General features: G+C 48.1%; 1 protein-coding gene across 2 annotated transcripts in view; it reads left to right on the top strand.

Moving 5' to 3' along the window:
• Positions 1 to 27,120, top strand: part of LOC144608179 (rho guanine nucleotide exchange factor 10-like protein) — a 109,590-nt gene extending 82,470 nt beyond the window's left edge. Inside the window, exons 22-29 of one of the 2 annotated variants that reach the window (XM_078425686.1) lie at positions 1,832 to 1,953; positions 7,209 to 7,295; positions 7,416 to 7,627; positions 10,926 to 11,080; positions 11,471 to 11,613; positions 21,614 to 21,785; positions 22,907 to 23,029; positions 24,092 to 27,120. In XM_078425686.1, the coding sequence (XP_078281812.1) occupies positions 1,832 to 1,953; positions 7,209 to 7,295; positions 7,416 to 7,627; positions 10,926 to 11,080; positions 11,471 to 11,613; positions 21,614 to 21,785; positions 22,907 to 23,029; positions 24,092 to 24,609 (1,532 nt within the window). In that variant the 3' untranslated portion in view covers positions 24,610 to 27,120. The remainder of the gene's footprint in view (positions 1 to 1,831; positions 1,954 to 7,208; positions 7,296 to 7,415; positions 7,628 to 10,925; positions 11,081 to 11,470; positions 11,614 to 21,613; positions 21,786 to 22,906; positions 23,030 to 24,091) is intronic. The other variant, XM_078425687.1, reaches the window with a different exon arrangement.
• Positions 27,121 to 27,404: the final 284 nt, after the last annotated feature.

Below are 27,404 nucleotides of genomic sequence, written 5' to 3'. Positions count from 1 at the left end.
GTTGTGGGACTAGTGCATGCTCTGCGCTGCAGTGACTAACGCTGTCTGCTGCAGTGCCTGCCCACATGTTGTGGGACTAGTGCATGCTCTGGGCTGCAGTGACTAACGCTGTCTGCTGCAGTGCCTGCCCACACATTGTGGGACTAGTGCATGCTCTGGGCTGCAGTGACTAACGCTGTCTGCTGCAGTGCCTGCCAACACATTGTGGGACTAGTGCATGCTCTGGGCTGCAGTGACTAACACTGCCTGCTGCAGTGCCTGCCCACATGTTGTGGGACTAGTGCATGCTCTGGGCTGCAGTAACTAACACTGTCTGCTGCAGTGCCTGCCCACACGTTGTGGGACTAGTGCATGCTCTGGGCTGCAGTGACTAACACTGCCTGCTGCAGTGCCTGCCCACATGTTGTGGGACTAGTGCATGCTCTGGGCTGCAGTGACTAACGCTGTCTGCTGCAGTGCCTGCCCACACATTGGCACCAACCCGCCTGTATAAACGTCAGCCATCAGCTGCTGTCTGAGATTAATGGCCTTCCCTATTAAACTGTGTGGGTCGCTCTTCATTTTGATGGCATTTAATTACCAAACAATTCGCAGCTTGGAACATATTGTGATGTTTGCTGACCTACCCAGGCTGTGAGATAGTCCCATAACTCTGCTCTGAAATTGTAAGGCCATCTGATTATGCATAAATGGGAATTACTTGGCATCAAAGCTTTTTATAATCTGGATTTAATGGCTCGATTGTCTTAAGTTACCGTGGTAAATCTTTGCCTGATTTAACGCTGTAACTGGAAAGCACTTGATCCCCATCAGCTGGTTTAGACCTTACTTTAGACTTCAGCGATACAGCACAGAAACAAGCCCTTCAGCAGGTCAGGCAGCATATACGGAGATAGATCGGTGACATTTCAGAACGGGACCATTCTTCAGACTGATTGTAGCAGGGAAGAGGGAGGTGGGGAGGGGACACAGCCTGGCAAGTGATAGGTGGATACAGTTGAGAGGGGCTTGGTTGGACAAAGGCCACGGATAGGAGGATGACAAAATGCTGAGAGATAGAGGAGCGAAGTGTGAAGCTGAAGGAGGGGATGTTTTTTAGATTTTGATTTAGAGATACAGTGCAGAAACAGGCCCTTCGGCCCACCGAATCCACGCCGCCCAGCGATCCCCGCACACTAACACTATCCTACACACACTAGGGACAATTTTTACATTTACCCAGTCAATTAACCTACATACCTGTATGTCTTTGGAGTGTGGGAGGAAGCCGAAGATCTCGGAGAAAACACACGCAGGTCACGGGGAGAACGTACAAACTCCATACAGACGGCGCCCGTAGTCAGGATCGAACCCGAGTCTCCGGCGCTGCATTCGCTGTAAGGCAGCAACTTTATCGCTGCGCCACTGTGACTGCCCGTGGTGGAAAGGGGTCGGAGGAGGGGAATCGGTGCTGCTGGTTAGTCATCCAGAAATGGACGGTTGAGATTTGCTGCTTGCAGCTGGTGGTGGCTGCAGTGAGCTCCATCTGACCTGTGCATCTGTACCCGGTTCAGCTCTCTGCACAATGAGTGGCCAAAGTGCACACGGTTTGGAGAGAAACTGTGGGCAGCAGGGACACAATATGGTGAAGAAGGTTTGGTGACTTTGTTTTATAAAAAAACACTTTTTAGAATCACTCAAAACCAATTACAGCTGAATTGGAATTCATTCTGGAAACTTGATGGTTGAGGTGTTCGAAGTGTCTTGTAGTAACTTTAGAGTTTGTGTTTTTCAGTGAACTCCTTTGTCTGATTATCTTCCCTCTCTCTCTCTCTCTCTCCCCTGTTGCCAGCGACAGAGAACCAACCTGGCTGGATCTGTATTGAGGATGATGGTAAGACCAAGGCTCCGTTCTGGTGCCCCCTGCTGGCCTACCGCATGTCCATGTACAGCCCCAAGTGTCAGGACCTGAAGGTAAGGCAGGAGATGGTTCTCTGCTCCCAGCTGCCCACACTTTATACATGTGGAGGATGGAACTGCAGATGCTGGTTTAAATCGAAGATAGACGCAAAATGCTGGAGTAACTCAGCGGGACAGGCATCATCTCTGGAGAGAAGGAATGGGTGACCCTTCTTCAGACAGACCAGTCACCCATTCCTTCTCTCCAGAGATGCTGCCTGCCTGTCCCGCTGAGTTACTCCAGCATTTTGTGTCTATCTTCACATTTTATACATGTCACGTAAAAGTTCCAAGCTTCTCGTTTTTAAGCAGTGAGTATTGAAGCAGCTTGTTTAGCACCATCTGGGCCGTGCGGTGGTGCAGCGATTAGTTCTGCTGTCTGGTAGCTCCAGGGTCCTGGGTTTGATCCTAACCTGTGTGGAGTCTGCACATGGTTAAATTGGGCCGAAGGGCCTGTTTCCACGCTGCAAGACTATGACTCTCTAACTTGGAAAAGATGTCTTCATGATGTTAGGCCGCTCCAGGGATGAACTGGAGAATGAGATGTCATTGTTGTGAGTGGGGCTGGGGTGAGAAAGAGGAGAGGGAATGGTGTAATATCCTCATTGTACCTCCCACTGCGTTATATGGATCTTCATTCTAAGCCTTTTTGATTCCAATATTTCGGATTTTCAAGAATAAAATGTAGCAATCTTCACATAGTAGTCCGAAATCCAATGTTATCTAAATGCTAATCACTAATTGGAAGCTGCAAGGTGAATTTGGTGATGGAAGCTAAGTGGAACATTTGGCTGATGGCTTATTAAAACATACATTTTTATTTGTGATTTGCTTTTGGATGGATGAAATGGCAGTGTGGGACGGTGAAATGGATGTCCATCTCAGACTGCACCTGGAGCTCTGGAGGCAGCAGGCAGCAGGCTAGCAGGCAGGAGGTGCAGCAGGCTAGCAGGCAGGAGGTGCAGCAGGCTAGCAGGCAGGAGGTGCAGCAGAAAGCAAATAAGATGAATGGGTTTTTGATATCTTTTTGTAGCAAAGTGTCAGGAAGATTTGTGGGCAGTGACACCAGAAGTCTCCCCGCTCTGACAATGGTGCAAAGGATCATTTGTGCTCATTCCGAGCACGGGAACAAGGAAATTGGGACATCCTTTCTGATCTCGTCTTGTTGGAGAAATAGTCTCACTAGACCGAGGGGAAAATCAACAGTAACTTAGACCTGGGATCAGCCGCAAAGAGGAGAGGGACATGGCATCCATGGAAGGCGATGGCTGGAGGCCCTGCAGCAGCCTGGGGCTCGCCTGGATCGCCCACTGCTCATGAGACCTAGAGCTAGAGTTGCCAACTGTCCCGTGTTAGCCGGGACATCCCGTATTTTGGGCTAAAGTGGTTTGTCCCGTACGGGACCGCCCTTGTTCTGTATTGGTCCGCGGGCCGCTTTAGGCCGGGACAGTGTAGGCTAACGGAGAGTGTTCGGGGAGCAGGGCCGAGTGTGCTCGACTAACGGACAACCCGCCTCCCGGCCCAGGCGGCTGCCATTGATGGAAAGGGAGCACGTGACGACTGGCTGGATGAGGTCATGTGGGGTGCGAGGCGGTGACGTCACCTTGTCCCGTATTTGGGAGTGAGATGGTTGGCACCCCTACCCAGAGTGTGGCTGGACCTGTTGAGTTCCTCCAGCACTTTGTGTTTTGCTCAAGATTCCAGCATCTGCAGTTCTTTGTGTGAACCAAGGTATAATCTTATGTAGGAAGGAACTGCAGCTAGACACAAAATGCTGGAGTAACTCAGCAGGTCAGGCAGCATCTCTGGAGAGAAGGAATGGGTGACATTTCTTGCCGTAACTGAAGAAAGGTACCGTCACCTATCCATGTTCTCCACAGATGCTGCCTGACCCGCTGATTTACTCCAGCACTCTGTGAAACGTCACCTATCCATGTTCTCCAGAGATGCTGCCTGTCCTGCTGAGTTACTCCAGCATTTTGTGTTTAAGGTATAATCTTCTTTATATCCTTTATAGTTGAACAGAAACGTCCTCTCCTTTACACTCTACCTCCTTGCAATTAAGGCGTTGATATCATGAGATATTGATCTTCCTTCCTCTTTGTCCATCGTCAGCTGTATGTCGGGAAGACCCGTTACTAATGGGCACGAGACTAAAGTGAGAAATGGAGTATGCAACTTCAAACATTCATAAACAAGTTTCAAATGTTAAATATTTGTACACTTCTAATCATCTGACATTCAGAATCATTCAAAGCATTCCAAAATTACTAATGCTCAATTATTACAGAAAATGAAAATAAATTAGTATCACATAAATATGCAATTAAATATTCCAATTAAAACGTTCACTTGTTTTAACACTCTGGACTCCCCCAACATTGGGAACATGTTTCCTGCCTCTAACGTGTCCAACCCCTTAATAATCATACGTTTCGATAAGATCTCCTTTCATCCTTCTAAATTCCAGTGTATACAAGCCTAGTCGCTCCAGTCTTTCAACATATGACAGTCCCGCCATTCTGGGAATTAACCTAGTAAACCTACGCTGCACGCCCTCAATAGCAAGAATATCCTTCCTCAAATTTGTGACGTTTCACAGAGTGCTGGAGTAACTCAGCGGGTCAGGCAGCATCTGTGGAGAACATGGATAGGTGATGTTTCATAGAGTGCTGGAGTAACTCAGCAGGTCAGGCAGCATCTGTGGAGAAAAGGAATAGGTAATGGGTGACGTTTCGGGTCGAAACCTTTCTTCGGACCCTTTTCTACATGAGAAATGCTGCTGTTGGAGTTGAGGTTTAAAAGCGTGGAGCGATTGTATGAGTGATTGCAGTTCCACTTCTGGGCCCGGCACGCAGAGAGACGCCGGGCTTGGGTGACATCTTGGATGCACAAGATAAAACGTTGAGGTCAGGAGCATGAAGCTTGGCTCACTATTTGATAGATTCCCCCTGTGGTTTGTGGAGTACAACTAGGGTTGCCAACTTCCTCACTCCCAAATACAGGACAAAGGGTGACGTTACCGCCTCGCGCCCCATGTGACCTCACCCAGCCAGCGGCCATGTGCTCCCGGCCCGGGCGGCCGCCATTGATGAAGTGGGAGTACGTGGCCGCTGGCTGGGTGAGATCACGTGGGGCGCGAGGCGGTGACGTCACCCTTTGTCCCTTATTTGGGAGTGAGGAAGTTGGCAACCCTACTAATACGGGACAAGGGCGGTCCCGTACGGGACAAACTAATTTAGCCCAAAATACGGGATGTCCCGGCTAATACGGGACAGTTGGCGACCCTAAGTATAACTAACCCTGGCTAACGTGTGGAGGTTTCCTGACATTGTAGTTCAGCTCTACATGATCCAGTAAGCAAGGTCCAGATCTGCCCAACATGGAGTGAGATCCAAGGTGACGTGACCCCTGCATCGGGCGACACCTTCAGTCAAAGGGCGGTGAATCTGAGGAACTCATCGCCACAGAATGGCGGTGGAGGCCAAGTCAATGGATATTTTAATGGCAGAGATTGATAGATTCTTGATTAGCATGGGTGTCAGGAGTTGTGGGGAGAAGGCAGCAGAATGGGGTTGAGAGGGGAAGGTAGATCAGCTTTGATTGAATGGCAGAGTATACTTGATGGGCCGAATGGCCTAATTCTGCTCCTAAAACTTATGAACACCTGATATGAACTGAAGCTGGCTGGAGTTAGACTTGGACATCTGTTGTCGAGGATGCACCTCGCGTGGATAAGACTGCAGTGATAACGACGAGTTAAGAAACTAGTCCTCTTGCTTCTGGCCTGCCAGTCAGGGGCTGACTCCCCACACAAACCTGACCACCCCTTGGTCACCCCTTGGTCACCCCTTGGTCACCCCTTGTGTTTGCTTTAAACTGTGTGCTTGTGTCTCTCCTCACTCCCTTTCAGTTTTCTGACGCCGTAGCTTGGCTGTACACAGTACAGTCAGCAAGGTTCATATCAATGCCGGTCGGTCTTTGCCCTGTAGCAGAGGGTGTTGAGCAGGTCCTGGGCTGCACTATATGTACCAGGACTGGCAGATGTGTGTTTATCATGTTATCCTAATTCCAAACACCAGGCAGAAGCAAACTGCAGATGTCTGGGCTTTGTGTAGTGACTGATGGCAGCAGATAATTGCAGCTTTTAATTATCTTGCAGCATAAATAACAGTAATTTGCATGAGTGACTTCTACCTGGGTCCCAGTGCAGGGAAGAATCAAACCATCTGTTAACTATTACACTGCGTTTATTTTCTAAATACTTTAATCAAATATAAAGGAAGCTGATTGCAGCTTTCTTTGTCTACAGTGTCTGGCTTCTCAGACCCGTTTGTTGCCTCTCGGTGCAGGGAATATTTTACTCATCTGGTTGTGGTCAACTGTATGAGCTGCCCTGTGAAGTGGGGTCTGAAGACCACCCATGGTGGTCATTGAGTCGACTGGTCACAGTTGTTCATGGTGTTGGTCACAGTGGTCCTTGATGAAACGACTTAGTTGAGGGCTAGTGTTGCCAACTTCCTCACTCCCAAATAATGGAAGGAGAAAGGGTGACGTCGCCGCCCCGTGCCCCACGTGACCCCACCCGCCCGGGTGGAGCGGGAGCACATGGCCGCTGGCTGGGTGAGGTCACGTGGGGCCCGGGGCAGTGACGTCACCCTTTGTCCCGTATTTGGGAGTGAGGAAGTTGGCAACCCTACTAATACAGGACAAGGGCGGTCCCGTACGGGACAAACTAATTTAGCCCAAAATACGGGATGTCCCGGCTAATACGGGACAGTTGGCAACCCTATTGAGTGCTGTGGGCTGAATCACCAGCTCAACACCGACAAGACTAAAGAGTAGGTGGTGGGGCTTTGGAGGAGAGGACCACCTCTGTCCCTGTCTCCATCAGGGGTGTGGATGTGCAGTTTACCAGGGAGTACAAGTGCCTTGGAGTGTACCTGGACGGTCAGCTGGACTGGTCCAGGAATGCTGAGGCTCTATCTATGGATATTCTTACGGTAGAAAAATATAGATTCTTGATTAGTACGGGTGTCAGGGGTTATGGGGAGAAGGCAGGAGAATGGGGTTAGGAGGGAGAGATAGATCAGCCATGATTGAATGGCAGAGCAGATTTGATGGGCCGAGTGGCCTAATTCTACTCCTATCACTTATGACCTTATGACCTCAGGGGTATAAGAATGACTCCAGTCTAGGGAGAGTAATTGGGAAATCTTTGATGGGATTGAAACTACTGACCACTTGTCCACCTTTGTCTCTCCACCCAGCCCGAGGCAGCTCTCCACACACCCGTACAATCATCCCTACTTGGGATTTCCACTGCCAGCACCTGTCTGGCACAGGGATACCTGTGGGTAAGTTATTGTAAACACTGTGGGATGTAGTAAATATCCCTGAATGTGGGATCATTCAAACCTCATGGTTTCTCCTCGGGCAGTTTAGTGATGACTTGTGTTTCTGTCTGTCCTCCGTAGATCGGCAGTGGGCGTGAGCAGGGTCAGGGGCAGGTCGACCTCTTCTCACTGAACCGATCCTCCCCCAGGCTGGTCAAGTCTTTCCAGGTCAGCTCGGGGGTCCTGTGCATGGAGTACATCCCCCAACAGCTCAGGAGTGAAATGGACACTGATTGTCCACTGGAGAAACCAGCAGACAATCCAATTATCATTCTGGGACTTCAGGATGGAAGGTAAGAGTTTAGTTTAGAGATACTGCGTGGAAATGGGGCCTTGGGTCCACCGAATCTGTGTTGCCTAGTGATCACCCCGTACACTAGTTCTATCCTACACACTATGGCCAATTTACAGAAGCCAATTAAGCTCCCATCTCCACTAACCCTGTTTTATTCTCCCCACTTTCCTTTGAAGAATGTCACAATTTATGATTGTCATTCTGATTAGTGCACAAGGTTGTATATGTGTAGTCTCATCATTGTTGCTTGTTCTCTGTAGCCCAGTGTGCATGCCCCAGCACTCAGCGGGTCAGGCAGCATCTCTATAGAACATGGATTGGTGACGTTTCAGGTCGGGAAGTCTGAAAAGTTTGAAATTAGTTCATTGCTGTGTCCTGGGTCATGTGTCCTGAAACGTCACCTATCCATGTTCTTCCAGAGATGCTGCTTGACCCGCTGAGTTACTCCAGCACTTTGTGTCTTTTTTTGGTGAATCGGCATCTGCAGTTCCTAGTCTATCTTTGAGGACACAGTCAGATTATAACATAGTAACGTAGGAAACATTTGAACTCCAGACTTGAAATTATCAAGTGTATGAGTAAAATTTCTTGGCATTTTGAACAAAGGTTTGTTTTAAACAGTTTGATCGCTTCCTTTGAAACTCCAGACTAAGCAATTGCAGCCAAGACATTAATTTTGCATCAGAGTTTCAAAGCTGCAGCATTTTGGACTTCCCTGATCTGCTTAGTTTTATCCTTCCTCTGTTAAGTGTTCTCGCTGTGATCTAATCCTGTTGCAAACCTTCATGTTTACTTTGCTGGTAATCTGTGCCACATTTCTCCAACACTCTTTGTGTAGAAATCTATGTGCTTGTGTAGAAAACTTTATTAAAAATATAGGCACTGATTAGCAGTCACTGAGACAGTGATGGGAATAAGGAAAGATAAAATAAACGAAACTAAATGACAATCGGATGCTGTGTAATTTCCGTACTAGCACGCAGATGGGCGATGGATTAGTTTGGGCACATGAACTGCAGATGCTGGAATCTTGAGGAAGACAAAGAGCTCGAGTAACTCAGTGGGTCATGCAGCATCTGTGGAGGGAATGGAGAGGTGACTTTTCAGGTTGGGACCCTTCAGACGTTTAGAACAAGACTTTCATCTCCATTGTGTTGTAATTTGGCTTTAACTGATGAGTGTGATTAGTTCACTACTGATAAGACTGCCCCTGTTTAACACAGAATGCACAAAGTAAGGCTAAAATGTTTACATGGAGTGCAAATGTTGGAATCTGGAGCAAATCTGGGTGGTCGCTGGTGAGTGTGGACTCAGTGGGCAGAAGGGCCTGTTTCCACGATGTACCTCTAAACGAAACAATATTCGTGGGAATGGGAGAGAGGGCGATGAGATGGGGTTCCACTGGTCTCCCCCTTGTTGAGAAATGTGAGAATGCAGTAAGGTACGTAGCTGTTCCAGGAGCCCCCCCAATGCTGCAGACCACACCATCCAAGTCTTGTAGCTAGAACCCTTGCATGGTTTACATGCAGTATCCCCCCCTGTGGCAGGAGCAGTGGTCTCTGGGGTGGACTGCCCGTGCATGATTGTGCGGGATTAGTGCGGGTGTCGGGGGTTATGGGGAGAAGGCAGGAGAATGGGGTTGAGAGGGAAAGATGGATCAACCGTGATTGAATGGTGCAGTCGACTTGATGGGCCGAATGGCCTAATTATGCTCCGAGAACTTACAGCTTATGAGCAGCGCTGGTGACATACGTGTCTAGGGATGAGAGAGCTATGGAAACAGATGAGCATGAGAGATGGCGGTAGGAAGGGTGGCACTGAATGTCCATGCTCCACACTGCCAATAGAAGGTCAGGATTGCACGGTGGCGCAGCGGGTGGACTTGCGGCCTCAGGATTGCACGGTGGCGCAGCGGGTGGACTTGCGGCCTTGCAGCGCCAGAGACCCGAGTCATTCCCAACTACGGAGTTTGCACGTTCTCCCCGTGACTGCGTGGGTTTCCTAAGGATGCTCCGGTTTTCTCTCACACTCCATAGATGTGCAGGTTTGTAGGTTAATTGGCTTGGTATGAATGTAACATTGTCCCCAGTGTGTGTCGGGCAGTGTAAGTATGCGGGGATCGCTGGATGGCGTACACTCGGTGGGCTGAAGGGCCTGTTTCTACGCTGTATCTCCAAATTAAATTAGGACTCCCCTGGGACTGACACCATGGGCAAGCCTTCGGTAGAGCACACAACTACTGTCAAGGCTCCAGAAGTGTTCCAACACAAACAATCGCCTCCCAGGCGGTGTTGAACGCACTGAGATGAAGGGCTGTGTGGAGCTGCCCCCAGAGACTGTGCAGTGATAAAGAACATTGGCAATCAATCAATTGGCAAATCAGACAATTTCAATGGCCTCCATGTCTTGTGTTGTTTTTCAATGGAGGTCATGTACAAATAAAAGCTGCATCTTAATGTTATTTACTGTGAATAGAGTCATCCGTCAAATGCTCCTCCATGAATGAAGGAAATTTATCAATGTGCAATAAATAATCCCCTGTGTGAATAGCAAAGAAAAATCGAGCTGCTCCACAATGCTGTCAGACTGTAGCGCAAGTTAACTTCATGCACAGGAAGGAACTGCAGGCGCTGGTTTAAACCGAAGATAGATGCAATGCTGGAGTAACTCAGCATCTCTGGAGAGAAGGAATGGGTGACGTTTCGGGTCAAGACCCTTCTTCAGATAGGTTAGGGATGAGGGAAATGAGAGAGAGAGAGAGATAGAGAGAGATATAGGCGATGGTGTAGAGAGATAAAGACCAATGAATGAAAGATATGCAAGAAACGTAATTGCAGAGGGTGAGCAGCAAGAGGATGTTGTAGGACCCTCAGTGGAGAGAGGAGGAGGAGAACCTCTTCAGCTTCATGCTTTGTTCAACATTCCCTCCACCATAACTTGTCCGATTGTGAGGCATTGCCAGTGGGAGCCAGGGGTAATGGATCTCTCTGTTTGCCAGTGGGAGCCAGGGGTAATGGATCTCTCTGTTTGCCAGTGGGATCCAGGGGTAATGGATCTCTCTCTGTTTGCCAGTGGGAGCCAGGGGTAATGGATCTCTCTCTGTTTGCCAGTGGGATCCAGGGGTAATGGATCTCTCTCTGTTTGCCAGTGGGATCCAGGGGTAATGGATCTCTCTCTGTTTGCCAGTGGGATCCAGGGGTAATGGATCTCTCTGTTTGCCAGTGGGAGCCAGGGGTAATGGATCTCTCTCTGTTTGCTAGTGGGAGCCAGGGGTAATGGATCTCTCTCTGTTCCAGCATGGTGGGCTACAGTGGAATGGACATGGCCACCCAGCCTTTGTTTACGTGCCAAAGCCCTGGGGGGGTGGCTGTCGTGTGCCTGAGGCACCTGCTGGCTGTGGTGTTTGCAGGGCTCCAGGATGGCAGTGTGGCGGTGTACAGCAGATCGGCCGGTAAGCACCACGCACCATCTTCCTTGTGCAGGAGGGAGCTACAGATGCTGGTTTACACTGAAGATAGACACAAAATGCTGGAGTAACTCAGCGGGACAGGTAGCATCTCTGTGGGAAAGGAATAGGCGACGTTCAGACACTGAAGAGGTCTCAACCCGAAACGTCACCCATTCCTTCTCTCCAGAGATGCTGCCTGGCCCGCTGAGTTACTCCAGCATTTTGTGTCTGTCTTCGGTGTTCCTTCATACATCGTTCTATTGATTTGCACCTTAACTTGAACGATATTGTTAAGTTTGAGCAAGTGTGTTGATTTTTGGTTGGTTGGATTGTTGAAATTACTCTGTGACTCACTCCCTGTTCTAATTCTCCCTTCTCTTGTTCTCCATCCAGAGGGGAGTTGGGACTGGGATTGTCCCCGGTCGGTGAAAGTTGGCTCATCTCCGATCGTTTCATTGTTGGCCGTAGACGACACTGTGTGGGCCGGCTGTGGCAATCGGGTCACGCTGATCGACGTCCATTGCTTCAGCACGCGGGTATGATCACAGGTGTTACTGTACGCGGGTATGATCACACCGGTGCTTCAGTACGCGGGTATGATCACACAGTTACTTCAGTACGCGGGTATGATCACAGGTGCTGCAGTAGGGGGGGTATGATCACTGGCGTTGCTGCAGTAGGGGGGTATGATCACTGGTGTTGCTGCAGTGCGGGGGTATGATCACTGGCGTTGCTGCAGTAGGGGGGTATGATCACTGGCGTTGCTGCAGTAGGGGGGGTATGATCACTGGCGTTGCTGCAGTGCGGGGGGGGTATGATCACTGGCGTTGCTGCAGTGGGGGGGTATGATCACTGGCGTTGCTGCAGTGCGGGGGTATGATCACTGGCGTCGCTGCAGTGCGGGGGTATGATCACTGGCGTTGCTGCAGTGCGGGGGTATGATCACTGGCGTTGCTGCACTGCGGGGGTATGATCACTGGCGTTGCTGCAGTGCGGGGGTATGATCACTGGCGTTGCTGCAGTGGGGGGGTATGATCACTGGCGTTGCTGCAGTGCGGGGGTATAATCACTGGCGTTGCAGTGCGGGGGTATGATCACTGGCGTTGCTGCAGTGGGGGGGTATGATCACTGGCGTTGCTGCAGTGCGGGGGTATGATCACTGGCGTTGCTGCAGTGGGGGGGTATGATCACTGGCGTTGCTGCAGTGGGGGGGTATGATCACTGGCGTTGCTGCAGTGCGGGGGTATGATCACTGGCGTTGCTGCAGTGCGGGGGTATGATCACTGGCGTTGCTGCAGTGCGGGGGTATGATCACTGGCGTTGCTGCAGTGCGGGGGTATGATCACTGGCGTTGCTGCAGTGCGGGGGTATGATCACTGGCGTTGCTGCAGTGGGGGGGTATGATCACTGGCGTTGCTGCAATGCGGGGGTATGATCACTGGCGTTGCTGCAGTGCGGGGGTATGATCACTGGCGTTGCTGCAGTGGGGGGGTATGATCACTGGCGTTGCTGCAGTGCGGGGGTATGATCACTGGCGTTGCTGCAGTGCGGGGGTATGATCACTGGCGTTGCTGCAGTAGGGGGGTATGATCACTGGCGTTGCTGCAGTGCGGGGGTATGATCACTGGCGTTGCTGCAGTAGGGGGGTATGATCACTGGCGTTGCTGCAGTGCGGGGGTATGATCACTGGTGTTGCTGCCAGGCACTGGGGGACTCTGGCCCTGGAAGCTATGGCTGCAACAATGTCAGAGACCCCTTGACCCTGTTCCTGAGACCTCCATTCCCGCTCGTAACTGTAGGTGTTTGATCTAAAACTAGATGCCCTGAAGCTCATCTTATTCGAAGAAATGGGTGACGTTTCGGGTCGAGACTCTTCTTCAGACTGAAGAAGGATCTCGACCCGAAACGTCACCCATTCCTTCTCTCCCGAGATGCTGCCTGGCCCGCTGAGTTACTCCACCGATTTTAACCAGCATCTGCATTTTGTTTTCCTCGCTGTAGTTTAGAGATACAGCGTGGGAACAGGCCCTGTGGACACACTGACCATCGGTCACCCGTTCACTCTAGTGCTATGTTATACCACTTTCCCACTCCCGACACACTAAGGGCAATGTACAGAAACCCGTTAACCTACAAACCCGCACGCCTTCGCGATGTTGGAGAAAACCTAAGTGGTCACAGGGAGAAGGTGCAAACTCCACACAGACAGCACCTGTAGTCAGGATTGAACCCGGGTCTCTGGTGGTGAGAGGCAGCAACTGTACCACCCTAACCAGCATCTGCAGTTTTTTGTTTCAACAATTAAATGGCCATGTTATAATTTTGCTGGTAATGGTTAATCCTGATGATATCTGTGGAGTGAGAATCAGAGGTAAAGTTTCAGGTCTGAGACCCTTCTTGGGCTGCATTGTGCGGTCGATAGCAGTTGGTTATTTTCATTCTCCTTATGCGTAGGAAGGAACTGCAGGTGCTTGTTTATACTGAAGGTAGACAAAAAGTGCTGGAGTTACGCAGCGGGTCAGGCAGCATCTCTGGAAGAAAAAGGTCATGGTTGTATAGAGATGCTGCCTAGCCCGCTGAGGTACCCCAGCACTCTGTCTAACTTCCATTCTCCTCGTAGCATGTAGCAAATCTACTGTTAAAGCTGCCTGATGCTTGGGATAATGCCGCTGAGGTTGATGAGCGTGGGCGTGGAGATGTAATGGATAATTCGGCAATAATTTGTCGTGGGAACAATAACAAGCTGGATGGGAAGAAAGGATGTCTGTGATCTTCAGCACTCGATGGGGAACGTTGTAAACTGATGCTTGAGGTTCATTAGGAGGAGTCTGATTATGTAGGATAGACACAAAGCTGGAGTAATTCAGCAGCATCTTCAGAAGAAGGGTCTCGACCTGAAACATCGCCCCATTCCTTCTCTCCAGAGATGCTGCCTGTCCCGCTGAGTTACTCCAGCACTCTGTGTCTATCATTGGTGAGATACTCCAGCATCTGCTGTATCTCTCTACAGATTATGTAGGGTGGTGCGTTTGCAACTTTGAACACAAAAGGAACTATTGCAAGCTGGGACCAGGGTGGGAACAGAGTAGATGAGGTGTAGAGAGAAGAGAACGTGTGTGCTTTATTTGATCAATCTGCTGGTAAATATCTGTTGGCTGCAAGCTCACTCACTTATGAGATTGAAACACAAATGTGTGGTAGACACAAAATGCTGGAGTAACTCAGCGGGTCAGGCAGCATCTCGGGAGAGAAGGAATGGGTGACGTTTCCAGTCGAGACCATTCTCCAGACTACTCCGGCATTTTGTGCCTATTGTCGATTTTAACCAGCATCTGCAGTTTTGTTCCGAAACACAAATGTGTGTCTACTGTAGATAGCACTGTTCCACACGTGCACCAATACCCTTTGTTGGGCTCTGACAACTAGTAACATCTTTACACAGCTGGAGCCTCTAAACTCGTATCCTTGGCGATACAGGACCATTTTTTAAATGCATTATTTTTAAATGATGTGATCTCTTAAGACTTTGCGAGGGGGAAAGAAAACCGCATTAAAAATGCATATTAGCTGTGCGAAGCTGGAGACATTTGCATCACAAAGTGGGAAGGAGAATGTGCTGCAGAAAATGATCTTTGATTAATTTCTGTGAGAATCTTTTCTGAAAGCCACACGAAGCACGAGTAGATTTAGCTGCTCCCATGAGCAGCAGGAGATTGAACTGGCAGATGTTGATCCCTGCTCCCGCACCAGAGTATTCAGGCAACTCCTCTTGGCACAACTTACTTTCATTCATTCCACCTTAAAGGGGCACTGTTGCCTAACTCTCGAGCCTTTGGTATGCCACGCGATTGATTCCTCACTGTGGACTTAACAACAACAACAACAACAGCACTTTCTATATGAGAAAAGTCCATTAAACCTTGGTCTCTCTGCCTTATTGCTCAGCTCCATTCTCAGCATTGCCCCACATTACACCCTGAATTCAGTTTTACGCTCCAGTGACCTATTTCAACGCCTTTGAGGAAAAATAAATTCTGTAAGAGTTTTCTTAAAGTTTTGATCTGCATCTTCTGGGATTTGATCCACATAACATAATGAAGTACACTGATGGCTGGCTCACAGTTACACTCAGAAGGCAGCCGAGTTGGTATTTTCCTCCTTGCCACTAGCCACATTTCACTCCTTGGCACTGTGAGGCTCCATCTGCAGATTGTGTGGGGAGGAACTGGTTTAAACAGAAGATAGACACAAAATGCTGGAATAACTCAGCGGGACAGGCAGCATCTCTGGAGAGAAGGAATGGGTGACGTTTCGGGTCTGAAGAAGGGTCTCGACCCGAAAACTTCACCCATTCCTTGTCTCCAGAGATGCTGCCTGACCTGCTGAGTTACTCCAGCATTTTGTGTCTATCTTCCATCTGAAGATTGTTTATATTAGCCTAGTTGCTGTCTCCCACAGGAGGTTCTCGTCAAACATACGGTGCCACCAACAAGCCGACTTGCTTACTCACTGCCAAACGAACATCTCCAGCAAGGAGTGGTCTCAATACTCCCCCTGCAAGGCCAAGGCTGGGCCAAAGAACCCGCGGTCCCCTCCTCACTGAGGGCAGTGGCGTGGTCCTGCCTAATGCCACACGCACTTCTGTGCTGAGATTGTATGTAAAGGTCTGTATTTATACAGCCCCTTTCACAGGCTCGGCACACACTGAATTATTCTGCAGCTACGGATGCACCAACGTAATGAAAACAACACATCTTAGCAACTCAAATAGCCATGAAATTAGTAACGTGTTCATTTTGGAATAGATCAGGTAGATACCCAGAGTCTCTTGCCCAGAGAAGGGGAATGGAGGACCAGAGGACATAGGTTTAAGGTGGGAGGGGAAAGATGTAAAAGGAACCTTTCCAAGGGTGGTGGGTGTCTGGCACGTGCTGCCGGAGGAGGTAGATGATGCAGGTACTCTCTCAACATTTAAAAGATGTTTGGACAGGTACTTGGACAATAAAGGTTTGAGGGAAATGGTCCAAAGATGGGCAGGTGGGACTTGCACAGATGGGCCATCTTGGTTGGCATGGGAGAGTTGGGTTGAGGACAGTGTTTTAGTTTAGTACTGCTGCATGACTCTAATCTGCTACATGACTCTAATCTGCTGCATGAGTCCAATCTGCTGCATGACTCTAATCTGCTGCATGACTCTAATCTGCTGCATGACTCTAATCTGCTGCATGACTCTAATCTGCTGCATGACTCTAATCTGCTGCATGACTCTAATCTGCTGCATGACTCTAATCTGCTGCATGACTCTAATCTGCTGCATGACTCTAATCTGCTGCATGACTCTAATCTGCTGCATGACTAATCTGCTGCATGACTCTAATCTGCTGCAGGCACTTGCTGAATGCTGTTGCCAACCTGAGATCTTGGTTGTTCCTCTCAAGCTGCAAATTACCTGATTTGTAGAATTAATTTTTCTGCTCTGAAACTTGCATTTGATATTTAGCTTGATTTCCTTTCCCTCAGCCTGATGCAGCTTGGAATTACTGGCAGCTGCAGATTGCCGAGCAACTTGCCTGAGCCCTGGTGGTTGGGGATAAGGGAGGGGAAGGTTATCCTTCATCTCAGCTGGTTTATTCCAGCGAGCATGTTATTCCCAAGGAACAGAGTAGACCGTATCGGCCGACACATCTGTCAGCAGTGAACCGCAAGAGTTAGTGATGTTTGCAAGTCTGGATCTGCATTTCCATCATCTTCGTATAATTTTTTTAAAAAATCAGAATAGTTCTGCGTAGAGTTTCAGAATTCGCCAGCCTTGGCTGGAAGTTGTATATTTGTGTTGTATATCTGCGTGTTGTATATTTGTGTTGTATATTTGTGTTGTATATCTGCGTGTTGTATATTTGTGTTGTATATCTGCGTGTTGTATATTTGTGTTGTATATCTGCGTGTTGTATATCTGCGTGTTGTATATTTGTGTTGTATATCTGCGTGTTGTATATTTGTGTTGTATATCTGCGTGTTGTATATTTGTGTTGTATATCTGCGTGTTGTATATTTGTGTTGTATATCTGCGTGTTGTATATTTGTGTTGTATATCTGCGTGTTGTATATTTGTGTTGTATATCTGCGTGTCTGTTTTTTTTCCCCTTGCTTATCTGGACACTGATTCTGACTAAGATCCTTATTGAGTAGGGTCCCGTCAGCATGGGTTGCCTTTGGATTACTCTGAGGGCAGCACGGTGGCGCAGTGGGTAGAGCTGCTGCCTCACAGCGCCAGAGCCCAGGGTTCCATCCTGACCATGAGTGCTGTCTGTACGGAGTTTGTACCTTCTCCCCGTGACAGCGTGGGGTTTCCCCGTGTGCGCCGGTTTCCTCCCACACCAAAGACGTACAGGTCTGTAGGTTATGTGGAAAGGAATGCAGATGCTGGTTTATACCGAAGATAGACACAAAGTGATGGAGTAACTCAGCGGGACAGGCTGCATCTCCGGAGAAAAAGGATGGGTGATGTTTCGGTTTAGGACCCTTCTTCAGACTGACAGGTTTGTAGGTTAATTGGATTCTGCAAATTGTCCCCCGTGTGTTGGATAGTGCTGGTGTACGGGGTGAAGCTGGTTGTTGTGGACCTGAAGGGCCTGTTTCCACGCTGTACCTCTGAAGTCTAAAGGAAGCTGTTCATGACATCTAACTCAAACTTAATGGCAAAAAAAACTATTCTACGAACGAAAGCGTTACAGCTAAAGCTTAATCCCTTCCTGGTCAGGAGTTGTTTCATAGAAACAGAAAATATGTGCAGGAGTGGGCCATTCAGCCCTTCGAGCCAGCACCGCCATTCAATATGATCATGGCTGATCATCCACAATCAGTACCCTGTTCCTGCTTTTCTCCCCATATCCCTTGATTCCGTTAGCCCTAAGAGCTAAATGTAAATTCCAGAGAAATCTGTAGAGCTGAGAGTGAAGAACACGAGGCGAGAATCATGGCTGACTCAATTTCTGAGCCAAGGATAGAGGGCGTTGAATCTATGGAATTCAGGGCCACAGATGGCTGTGGAGGCCAAGTCTTTGGGTATTTTAAAAGCGGAGATTGATAGGTTCTTTGGCGTCAAAGGTTACCGGGGGAAGGCAGGAGAACAGGGTCAGCTGTGATTGAATGGCAAAGCAGGTACGGACCAAATGGCCGAATTCTACACCTGTCTTATGAACTTATGATGCTGTAGCCAATCCTGTAGCCACCATATTTGAGAAGAGAATGTTTCACATTTGAGGGCGCATGCAACTGGGATCTTGAATAGTTTTGGAGTTTAGAGATACAGCGCGGAAATAGACCCTTCAGCCCACCCAGTCCACGCCGACCAGCGATCTCCGCATGCTAACACTATCCTACACCTTCTAGGGACAATTTACAATTTCACCAAGCTAATTAACCTACAAACCTGCACGTCTTTGGAGTGTGGGAGGAAACCAGAGCTCCTGGTGAAAACCCATGCAGGTCACGGGGAGAGCGTACAAACTTCGTACAGACAGTATCCGTAGTCGGGATCGAACCCGGGACTCTGGCGCTGTGAGGCAGCAACTCTACCGCTGCGCCACTGTGTGCACTCAATAAGACGCGAAGTGTCGATGCCACTGATGTACTTGTGAATCTCGAATGTGGCTGTGTGATTTGGAGTTTGTTTGACATTCAGTAATTATTCCCATTGATTTTCTTTTGAATTATAAAAGCCTTGTCCACAGAGCATTGCTGCCAATTACAGTAATGTCCATGTTACTTCTGGAGTAAATGAATGCATTACAGTTTTATGTTGTAGTCAATGGCCAAGCTGCCAGTTGTACAAGAGGAATCTGTCTGCAGTGTGCATGTGATTCAAGAGTCGCTGTGTTGGAATATGGGGGGGAGGCCTGATTTAAATCGCAAGGTAACGTTTGATGATGTTAATGGGGTCTGAGTTTGCCATTACAAAGTGGTGCTAACTCGATCACGAGTGACACCTATTAATGAAGAGTCTGCAGTGAACTGCCTTTCTATTGATTGGGAGGGTTTTCTATTTCTCGCTGCCAAGAACATGGGAAATGGTCCTCTTAGTCCTGGGGATGTATTGTGTTTCTGCCATTTGTGTAATTGCCTCATGTAGATGAAGCGAATGGGATCATTCTTGGTGTGCCTGCTTGTCTTCTGTCTACGCTTGGACTTAGAATGTGGAGACAGGCCCTTCGGCCCAACTTGCCCACATGTCCCACCTATCCCAGTCCCACCAGCCTGCAATTGGCCCATATCCTTCTAAACCTGTCCTATCCATGTAACTGTCTAAAAGTTTCTTAAACTTTGTGATAGTCCCTGCCTCAACTACCTCCTCCAGGAGCTCATTCCATACACCTACCACTCTTTGCATGAAAAAGTTACCTTCCAGTTAAATCTTTCCCCACATTCTCCTTTAACTTATGTCCTGTGGTTCTCTATTCCCCTACTGTGGGTAAGATTCCCCAGTCTCGTGTGATCAGCCCAGGTGACATCACAGTTCTGTTGAGCACCAAAGGTTATTCCATTTATCTGTACACTGGATGGCTCAATTGTGGTCATGTATTTTTTTTAGTTTAGTTAATACAGCGCGGAAACAGGCCCTTTGGCCCACCGAGTCCGCACCGACCAGCGATCCCCACACACTAACATTAACCTGCGCACACTAGGGACAATTTACATTTACACCAAGCCAATTAACCTACAAACCTGTACGTCTTTGGAGTGTGGGAGAAAAATGAAGATCTCTGAGAAAACCCACACAGGTCATAGGGAGAACGTACAAACTCCGTACAGACAGCACCCATAGTCAGGATTGAACCCGGGTCTCTGGCGCTGTGAGGCAGCAACTCTACCGCTGCGCCACCGTGCCGCACACTGGTTCTGGTTAGCACGCAACAAAAGCTTTTCACTTACATCGATACATGTGACAATAAACCAGACTAAACTAAAACATCTTTATCTTCAGGTGAGCCTGTTTCTTGCTGGTTTTTCACCATGTAAATCTGTTCAAGGAGTTAAATTTCCTTGTCTTTCCCCTGTCCTGTTTAGCAGAGTACAGCACAGGAAGAGGCCCTTCAGCCCACTGTCTGTGCCAAACATGCTGCCAAGCTAAACTGATTGCATCTGCCTACATGGAGGTCTTTGTCAGATTGCTGTACGTGAGGGGTCCCATCAGGTTCCTCAGGAAAGCAGCATTACATCCAGAAGACAAAGATCCATTTCTCAGGTTCTCGGCAGAGAAACAGGCAAAGTTTATCCCTTCTCTGCTCGTGGCCCTTGGTTCCAGTGGTATCCAAGCTACACTTATACCAAAGATAGACGCAAAAAGCTGGAGTAACTCAGCAGAACAGTTTAGTATGGGTGACGTTTCGGGTCCAGACCCTTCTTCAGACTGGAAGAAGGGTCTCGACCCAAAACGTCATCCATTCCTTCTCTCCAGAGATGCTGCCCGTCCCGCTGAGTTACTCCAGCAGGAAACATGTTCCCAATGTTGGGGAAGTCCAGAACCAGGGGCCACAGTTTAAGAATAAGGGGTAGGCCATTTAGAACGGAGATGAGGAACAACTGTAAATCTGTGGAATTCTCTGCCTCAGAAGGCAGTAGAGGCCAATTCTCTGGATGCTTTCAAGAGAGAGTTAGATAGAGCTCTTAAAGATAGCGGAGTCAGGGGGTATGGGGAGAAGGCAGGAACGGGGTACAGATTGTGATTGATCAGCCATGATCACATTGAATGGTGGTGCTGGCTTGAAGGGCCGAATGGCCTACTCCTGCACCTGTTGCCTGTGGTCCAGCTTTATGTGTCTATCTTCAGTTAAAACCAGCATCTGCTGTTCCTTCCCTATATGAGACGAAGCTGTACAAATGGAGATCTCCTCCTGGGTGTAGCTGGTACGGTGGAGTCAGTGCTGGTTGGCCACCAGACAATCTCACCGTGGCATTTTGCTGCCGGTTGCTCAAGGTTAAATCTGTGATTTGTTGTATCTGGAATAAAAAGACAAGTAGTTCTTCTTGGCTTGCTGGTGCCAGAACACATGGCAGTGCCACCTGGGCTTTGCATAGTCCTCTACTCACCAAGTGGAATGCAACATTGACAGTACATTGTCCACTGATACTGCAGAACCTTCTGTAGCATCAGTAACCAAGGGTGACATTCTGCCCTTCTGCCTGTGCTAGATAAACCTAGAAGAAATATTGGAATTAATAATACTCTGGAGTCCTCTCTAATTTTCTGTTTCGATGAAAATTAAAGTTGACCTGTTTGGTATGGTTTGTAAACAGTGGCGAGAGTGTGGTGTTATGGCAGCTTTCTCAGCTTTGTGTGCTGACTTATACCACACTGTAATATAGAACTGTTTCTGACAATCTTTTTTTTTTGACGCCTTTGGGACTGAATTTCCGAAGCAAAGTTCAATGTGTTCCCATAATTGCGTGTTTAGTGCTTGCAACAATTGACTGGTTTCTACTCTCAGGAGGTTCCTTAGCTTTTAATGAAAGTTGACCCTCTGCTTCTGTTGGCAGTGCTTGGATGCGCATCCAGATGAAGCGGTCAGTGTGACCCAGATGGTCAAGGCTGGAGGTGGCGTTTGGATGGCCTTCTCCGCAGGCTCTTCCATCAGATTATTCCACACGGAAACCCTGGAACATTTGCAGGAAATCAACGTTGTTCCACGCAACGGCCTCTTCACTGCCGGTAAAGAGATCACAATGCCTGAGCCTCATAGGTTCTAGGAGCAGATTTAAGCCATTCGGCCCATCAAGTCTACTCTACCGTTCAATCCTGGCTGACCTATCTCTCCCTCTCAACCCCATTCTCCTGCCTTCTCCCTATAACCCCTGGCTCGCTTGCTCTTCTTTTCCCCTTAATGTATCTGAACACTGGCTCGCTTGTAATCATGTATTGTCTTTCCGCCGACTAGTTAACACGCAACAAAAGCTTTTCACTGTACCTCAGTACGCGTGAACTAAACTAACTAACCTACTTTGGACAATTCTTTTAGGAACCCTTATCCAACTTGCCATTTGAACTCAAATGTATTTTGAGTAGCAGAGGGCAAGAACATCTTGGGAATATCTTTGTGGACGCCAGGCGAGGCAATAATGCCATTGGCTGGGGTACTGCAGATGGGGGATGTTGGCTGGAGGCAGTTGACCTAGATTTAGATTTAGATTTTAGAGATACAGCGCGGAAACAGGCCCTTCGGCCCACCGAGTCCGCGCCGCCCCGCACATTAACACTATCCTACACACACTAGGGACAATTTTTTAACATTTTCCCAGTCAATTAACCTACATACCTGTACGTCTTTGGAGTGTGGGAGGAAACCGAAGATCTCGGAGAAAACCCACGCAGGTCACGGGGAGAACGTACAAACTCCATACAGACGGCGCCCGTAGTCAGGATCGAACCTGAGTCTCCGGCGCGAACCTGAGTTTCCGGCGCTGCATTCGCTGTAAGGCAGCAACTCTACCGCTGCGCCACCGTGCCGCCCTATTCAGAGGATATGTAGGTAGCTGGAAGTGAAGGAAACAGAAGAGTGGGAATAAAAACACTGGTGAACTGAGATGCAACATAATGCACATGTTGGAAATCAGAAATATGGTGAATCTGGAATTCATTACCACAGAAAGTAAATTTATTTTACTTATTGAAGAGTCTGAAATTGGATAAAGTCCAGAAGGAGAACATTGTGTATCATGGATCTCTTTAAACATTGAGGACAGACAAATGAGGACCATTAAATCATCCTTCCCCTGTAAAAGTGTCTGCATTGGTCTACATTGATTGTCCACCTTCCTGTTTCTCCTGTCTAGGCCCAAGGAACATTTTGGTGACGTGTTTGCTGGTTTGCCAAGGAATGCTCTGGGTTGGAACCAATGAAGGAATTTTAGTTTCTTTACCAGTTCCAAAACTTGAAGGAATTCCAAAAGTTACAGGTAAAAACAATTCTTTTCAATAGAAAATCTTGGAACTCTGTGTTTATTTTCCACTGCAAGACTAGCCTTGTAACAGTAGTAGACTGAACCCAAGAATGGACCACATGGCCACTTAAACCATAACCATGGGGAGCGAACCTCGTGAAACCCCATCACAGGAAATACAATAACACAATGTGCTGGATGTGTGTTCCACAGGGCAGGACCATCTGCAGAGTCAGAGCAGTTAACGTTAGAGTTCAGCGATCCCTTAGTAATGGAACAACTTTAATCCAACTTCATGCATGGCATTAGTTGACACCTGACAGCTACCAAGATGCAAGATGATGCCCCAGCCAGCTGACTCTTTCTGTGCTGCTCAACAGTGGACATTACAATCGAAGTTAGACACGAAATGCTGGAGTAACTCAGCGTGGCAGGCAGCGTCCCTGGAGAGAAGGAACGGGTGACGAAATGCTGAGTTACTCCAGCATTTTGTGTTTATCTTTGGTGTAAATCAGCATCTGCAATTCCTTCCTGTGTATTACAATGGTTTAGTTTATTGTCACGTGTACCGAGGTACAGCAACAAGCTTTTGTTGCGTGCTAAAGCCTATAGATTATTACAATCCAGCCATCCACACTGTGCAGATACAGGATAAAAGGGAACAACGTTTAGTGCAAATTAGAGCCACTAAAGTCCAATTAAAGATACTCCCAAGGTCTCCAGTGAGGTAGACAGCAGTTCAGGATTGCCCTCCAGCTGTGATAGGATCCAGTCGCATGATGATAACTGGAAAGAAACTGTCCCTGAATCTGGAGGTGTGACTTTAACTCCACTTGTTTAAATCTCTTCTACAGCAGCATTTCTTACTTTCCTTTTATCCTGTATCAGTACACTGTGGACGGCTCAATGGTAACCATGTATAATCCCTCAGCTGACTGCATAGCACACAACAAATACTCTTCACTACCTTTGGTTCACAGGGAGTATTGGAGATGAGAGGGGGCAATGAAATGCGTGTGGTTCTACCTTTGTTGATTCATTCGGTCAGTGATGGTGTCCCATCTGTCCATCTCCTAGGGAAGGGGATGATCTCGTTAAATGCCCACTGTGGACCTGTGGACTTTCTCATCCCCACCATTGGCTCGCTGGACTTGGACTTATTGAAGAGTGAATCTACTGAGGACGTGCACGTCTGCCCAGAGGTCGACAGCAAAGATGACCATTCCTCTCAGGACCCCGTTCAGGATCTGCATCAGGATAAGAAGCAGGGCATCTCTCTGTGCTACAATCTGCACTCCACCTCGCACCTGCCCGGCCACCTGTTGTCTGCTCGGGAGGACGAGGTTCAGGCCACTGGGACATCCACAGAGCATGGCGTGGAGGACGGCTCCATCTACGAGATCGTGGACGATCCAGACGTGTGGGTGCGGAGCAGGTCTTCCACCCGTGAGGCGGTCAGGAGGGAGAAGGTCAGCTCGGTGGCCATTGCCTCTGGAGGCAGGGGCTACCAGAACTTCAGCAGAGACCTCAAACCCACTGTGTACACAGACCGTGAGAACATGTTGCTGATCTGGCAGATCCCTCTGACGCTGTAGTGCAGCCAGGATGCGTGTGTTTGTAGAGCGAGACCACTGGGGATATGGGCCTGTGCCCTGCAGCTCCAAGGGGCTCGGTAATGGGGAAGATGCACTCTCCAGTGTGCTCGGTACAAGGACATGAACACATTCTCGGGCACTGCTCCCACACCAGCACCTCTGCATGTGGTTGGTCTAAGGGGTCGGTGCACTGGGCAAGGGTCAGACGAGGGGTGGTGAGGTGTCTTGTGCCAGAGTTTAGTTTTCTTTCTTATTCCTTGTCTTTTATTTCCACCTGGACTGTCAGCCCCGTGCTTTGGAGAGAAGGGAATGTTGAATTATTTCCTCTTGACTTTCCCACTCTGTCCTTGACCCCCACCTCCCGCACCGACCAGACTGTGGAACGGCTCCATGGGCGCTGGCTGCCCAGACGGCCAATCCTGGTGTGGGGGCCTGGACACTGGATATCAGACTAGTTGTGGGAGCATGTTACTGAACTGGGACTTGAGGTGATATTCACCCATATGCACTTTCTGTCAGAGGTGACTGGATCACAGTCAGTGGAAACCCTGGTGGTTACAGACACGGTCTTTCTCACCTCTGGCCACTTTCTTCCCGTTTTAAGGGGCAGTGAGCTAATCGTGGTGGATCACTCTTCCATTGTAAATACTGACTTACACATGGGGAAGGTGCAGGGCTGAAACCTCTTCAGTCGTATAGGAAAATAGTTTGGAGCAGGGGGATGTGGGAAAATAAAGATCTTTGTCGGTTGGAACTTGTAATCTTCACAACTCAGTGATTCTCCTTCAACCTTTGAATGTATGTTTCATTCATGTTATTCAACTGTTTGGTGTCAGTATTCCTGTTCTAGGCTGAAAGATGGCGACTGACTGATTTACCAAATCACCTGCAATGTAGCACAGACCCCAATAATTGCTACCCTTGTTCTCCCAATATTGTTGAGCTTACAAAACCAGCCCGAGCGAGGTCTGACCTTGTCTGCTGGGACATCCAACATAGCTCAGGCTTTCACCAACACTTTGCACTATTGGTTGCAAACATTAGAAAGAGCAGAACCCCTTTCATACTCTTCTTTGTTGTGTGTGTGTGTGTGGAATTTGTTCAACAGTCTCCACATCATTGTAGTTAAGAAGATGGAAGCACTGCACATGATCAAGCCTACTTTTTAACATTCACATTTCAAAATATTTTTCACATCAAATTTACCTGCAGCGAATGATTGAAAGAGTATTCAGCTGTTTTAAAAATAATTATGAACAAACAAATGGGTAAGAATATAAAGGCTGTTCCAATCGTTCCTCCCCTCCCCTCCCCCCCCCACCCCACCCCCCAGATCGAACATTGCATCAGTCTTGTGTTGGAGGGCAGGAATTGCAGAGTTCCAACTCTCAGCATTTTCACAATTGTGTGCACATTATTTTTCTGCTGACTTTGAACCTAGGTCTGAGATTTTTTTCTTTTCTGTGTTTTAAGGTGTAAAATATCAGTCGTTAGAAACATTTCTGATCTCCACAAAGGGCAACCTTTAGAATGCTGCATGATAATTTGGGATTTAGTGGTGTTGTTTTTAGAATCATGTAAGTGTATGTTTACAGCACAGAACAAGGTACTTTTCTCACTGTATCTGTGCCAGCACTCAGCTACTGACACCTTGTACAACATGTAAATATTGACGGTTTGAAAGCTATAGCAATAGTATTTACTCAGGGTTTGAAATCCCCCAGAACGATATCCCCACATGCTGAGAATATTCCAGGGGAATGGTCCCCTGCTCTCCTGCATTGGGCCATAGCCGAGTGAACATGATCTTGCATCACGTCCATCCATGGCAGGCAGCCTTTGCAAAGCCTCTTCACTCCACTATAAAACCTTGGTTTAAAGCAAATCCAAAAACCAAACTGGGGTCCAAATTTCAATGAACTGTCCTACTAAGCCCAGATCATACGTTTGTGAATTGAGGCATCGAAGGGTCTACATTGGAAGCTGAAGCCTCCTTGAACTAACTTGCATGTTCATTCTGTCAGTAAAATTGATTTGATAAATGATTTGGAAGACTACTGTACGTCCAACTCTGGTGAGTTCCTGTCACCAGTGGTCTTTGATGTGTGACTTCTTTGTTCTGTCGTTTGTTCTCTGAGTTCAGGCTGGAAACAATGAACCATTTGGTCTTTAACAAAATTTACTTACCAACGTTGTTTAGAAAGTAATAGAAAAAGTCTATAAAGCCTTCAGTCAATGATATACAAGTGTTTTCTGGATGGATATGTTCATTTACACTCTGCTGTACCATATTGGTCTGGGTGGACAGGATTGATCTTCGCAGCTCTCCAGAGCCCCAGGTGATTTACCATTGATGTTAACAGTGGTTGCAATAGGAAGGGATGGAGTGTGTTGTGAAACTAATATCATTTGCCTCTCAAGGTAACTGCCAGTGTGCAATAAAAGTATCATTAAGAGGAAACAAAGTGCAGTCTCCACTCAATCAACTCTTGAAGCAGAATCATGAACTGTTTGTGTTTCTGTGCCTTGGGATTCAGGTTACTGGTTTTAATCACCTCACATTATAGAGGGGGTCGTTCCAACAACCTTGTCGTAGCATGGATGGTTCTCTAGATGAACAGAGTTCCGGGCAGCAGAAGATGCCTGTAGCCCCATGGCAGCTGGTAACTCCATCCATACTCTTTAGTTTAGAGATACAGCGCGGAAAGAGGCCCTTCTGCCCACTGAGTCTGCACATGTATATCTTTGCAGTGTGGGATGAAACCAGTGCACCTGTAGAAAACCCACGTGGTCAC

This window comes from Rhinoraja longicauda, chromosome 30 (assembly GCF_053455715.1).
Source record: "Rhinoraja longicauda isolate Sanriku21f chromosome 30, sRhiLon1.1, whole genome shotgun sequence".
Lineage (NCBI taxonomy): Eukaryota > Metazoa > Chordata > Chondrichthyes > Rajiformes > Arhynchobatidae > Rhinoraja > Rhinoraja longicauda.
The sequence above is the reverse complement of the archived record's forward strand: the minus strand, read 5'-3'. Positions and strand labels throughout refer to the sequence as shown.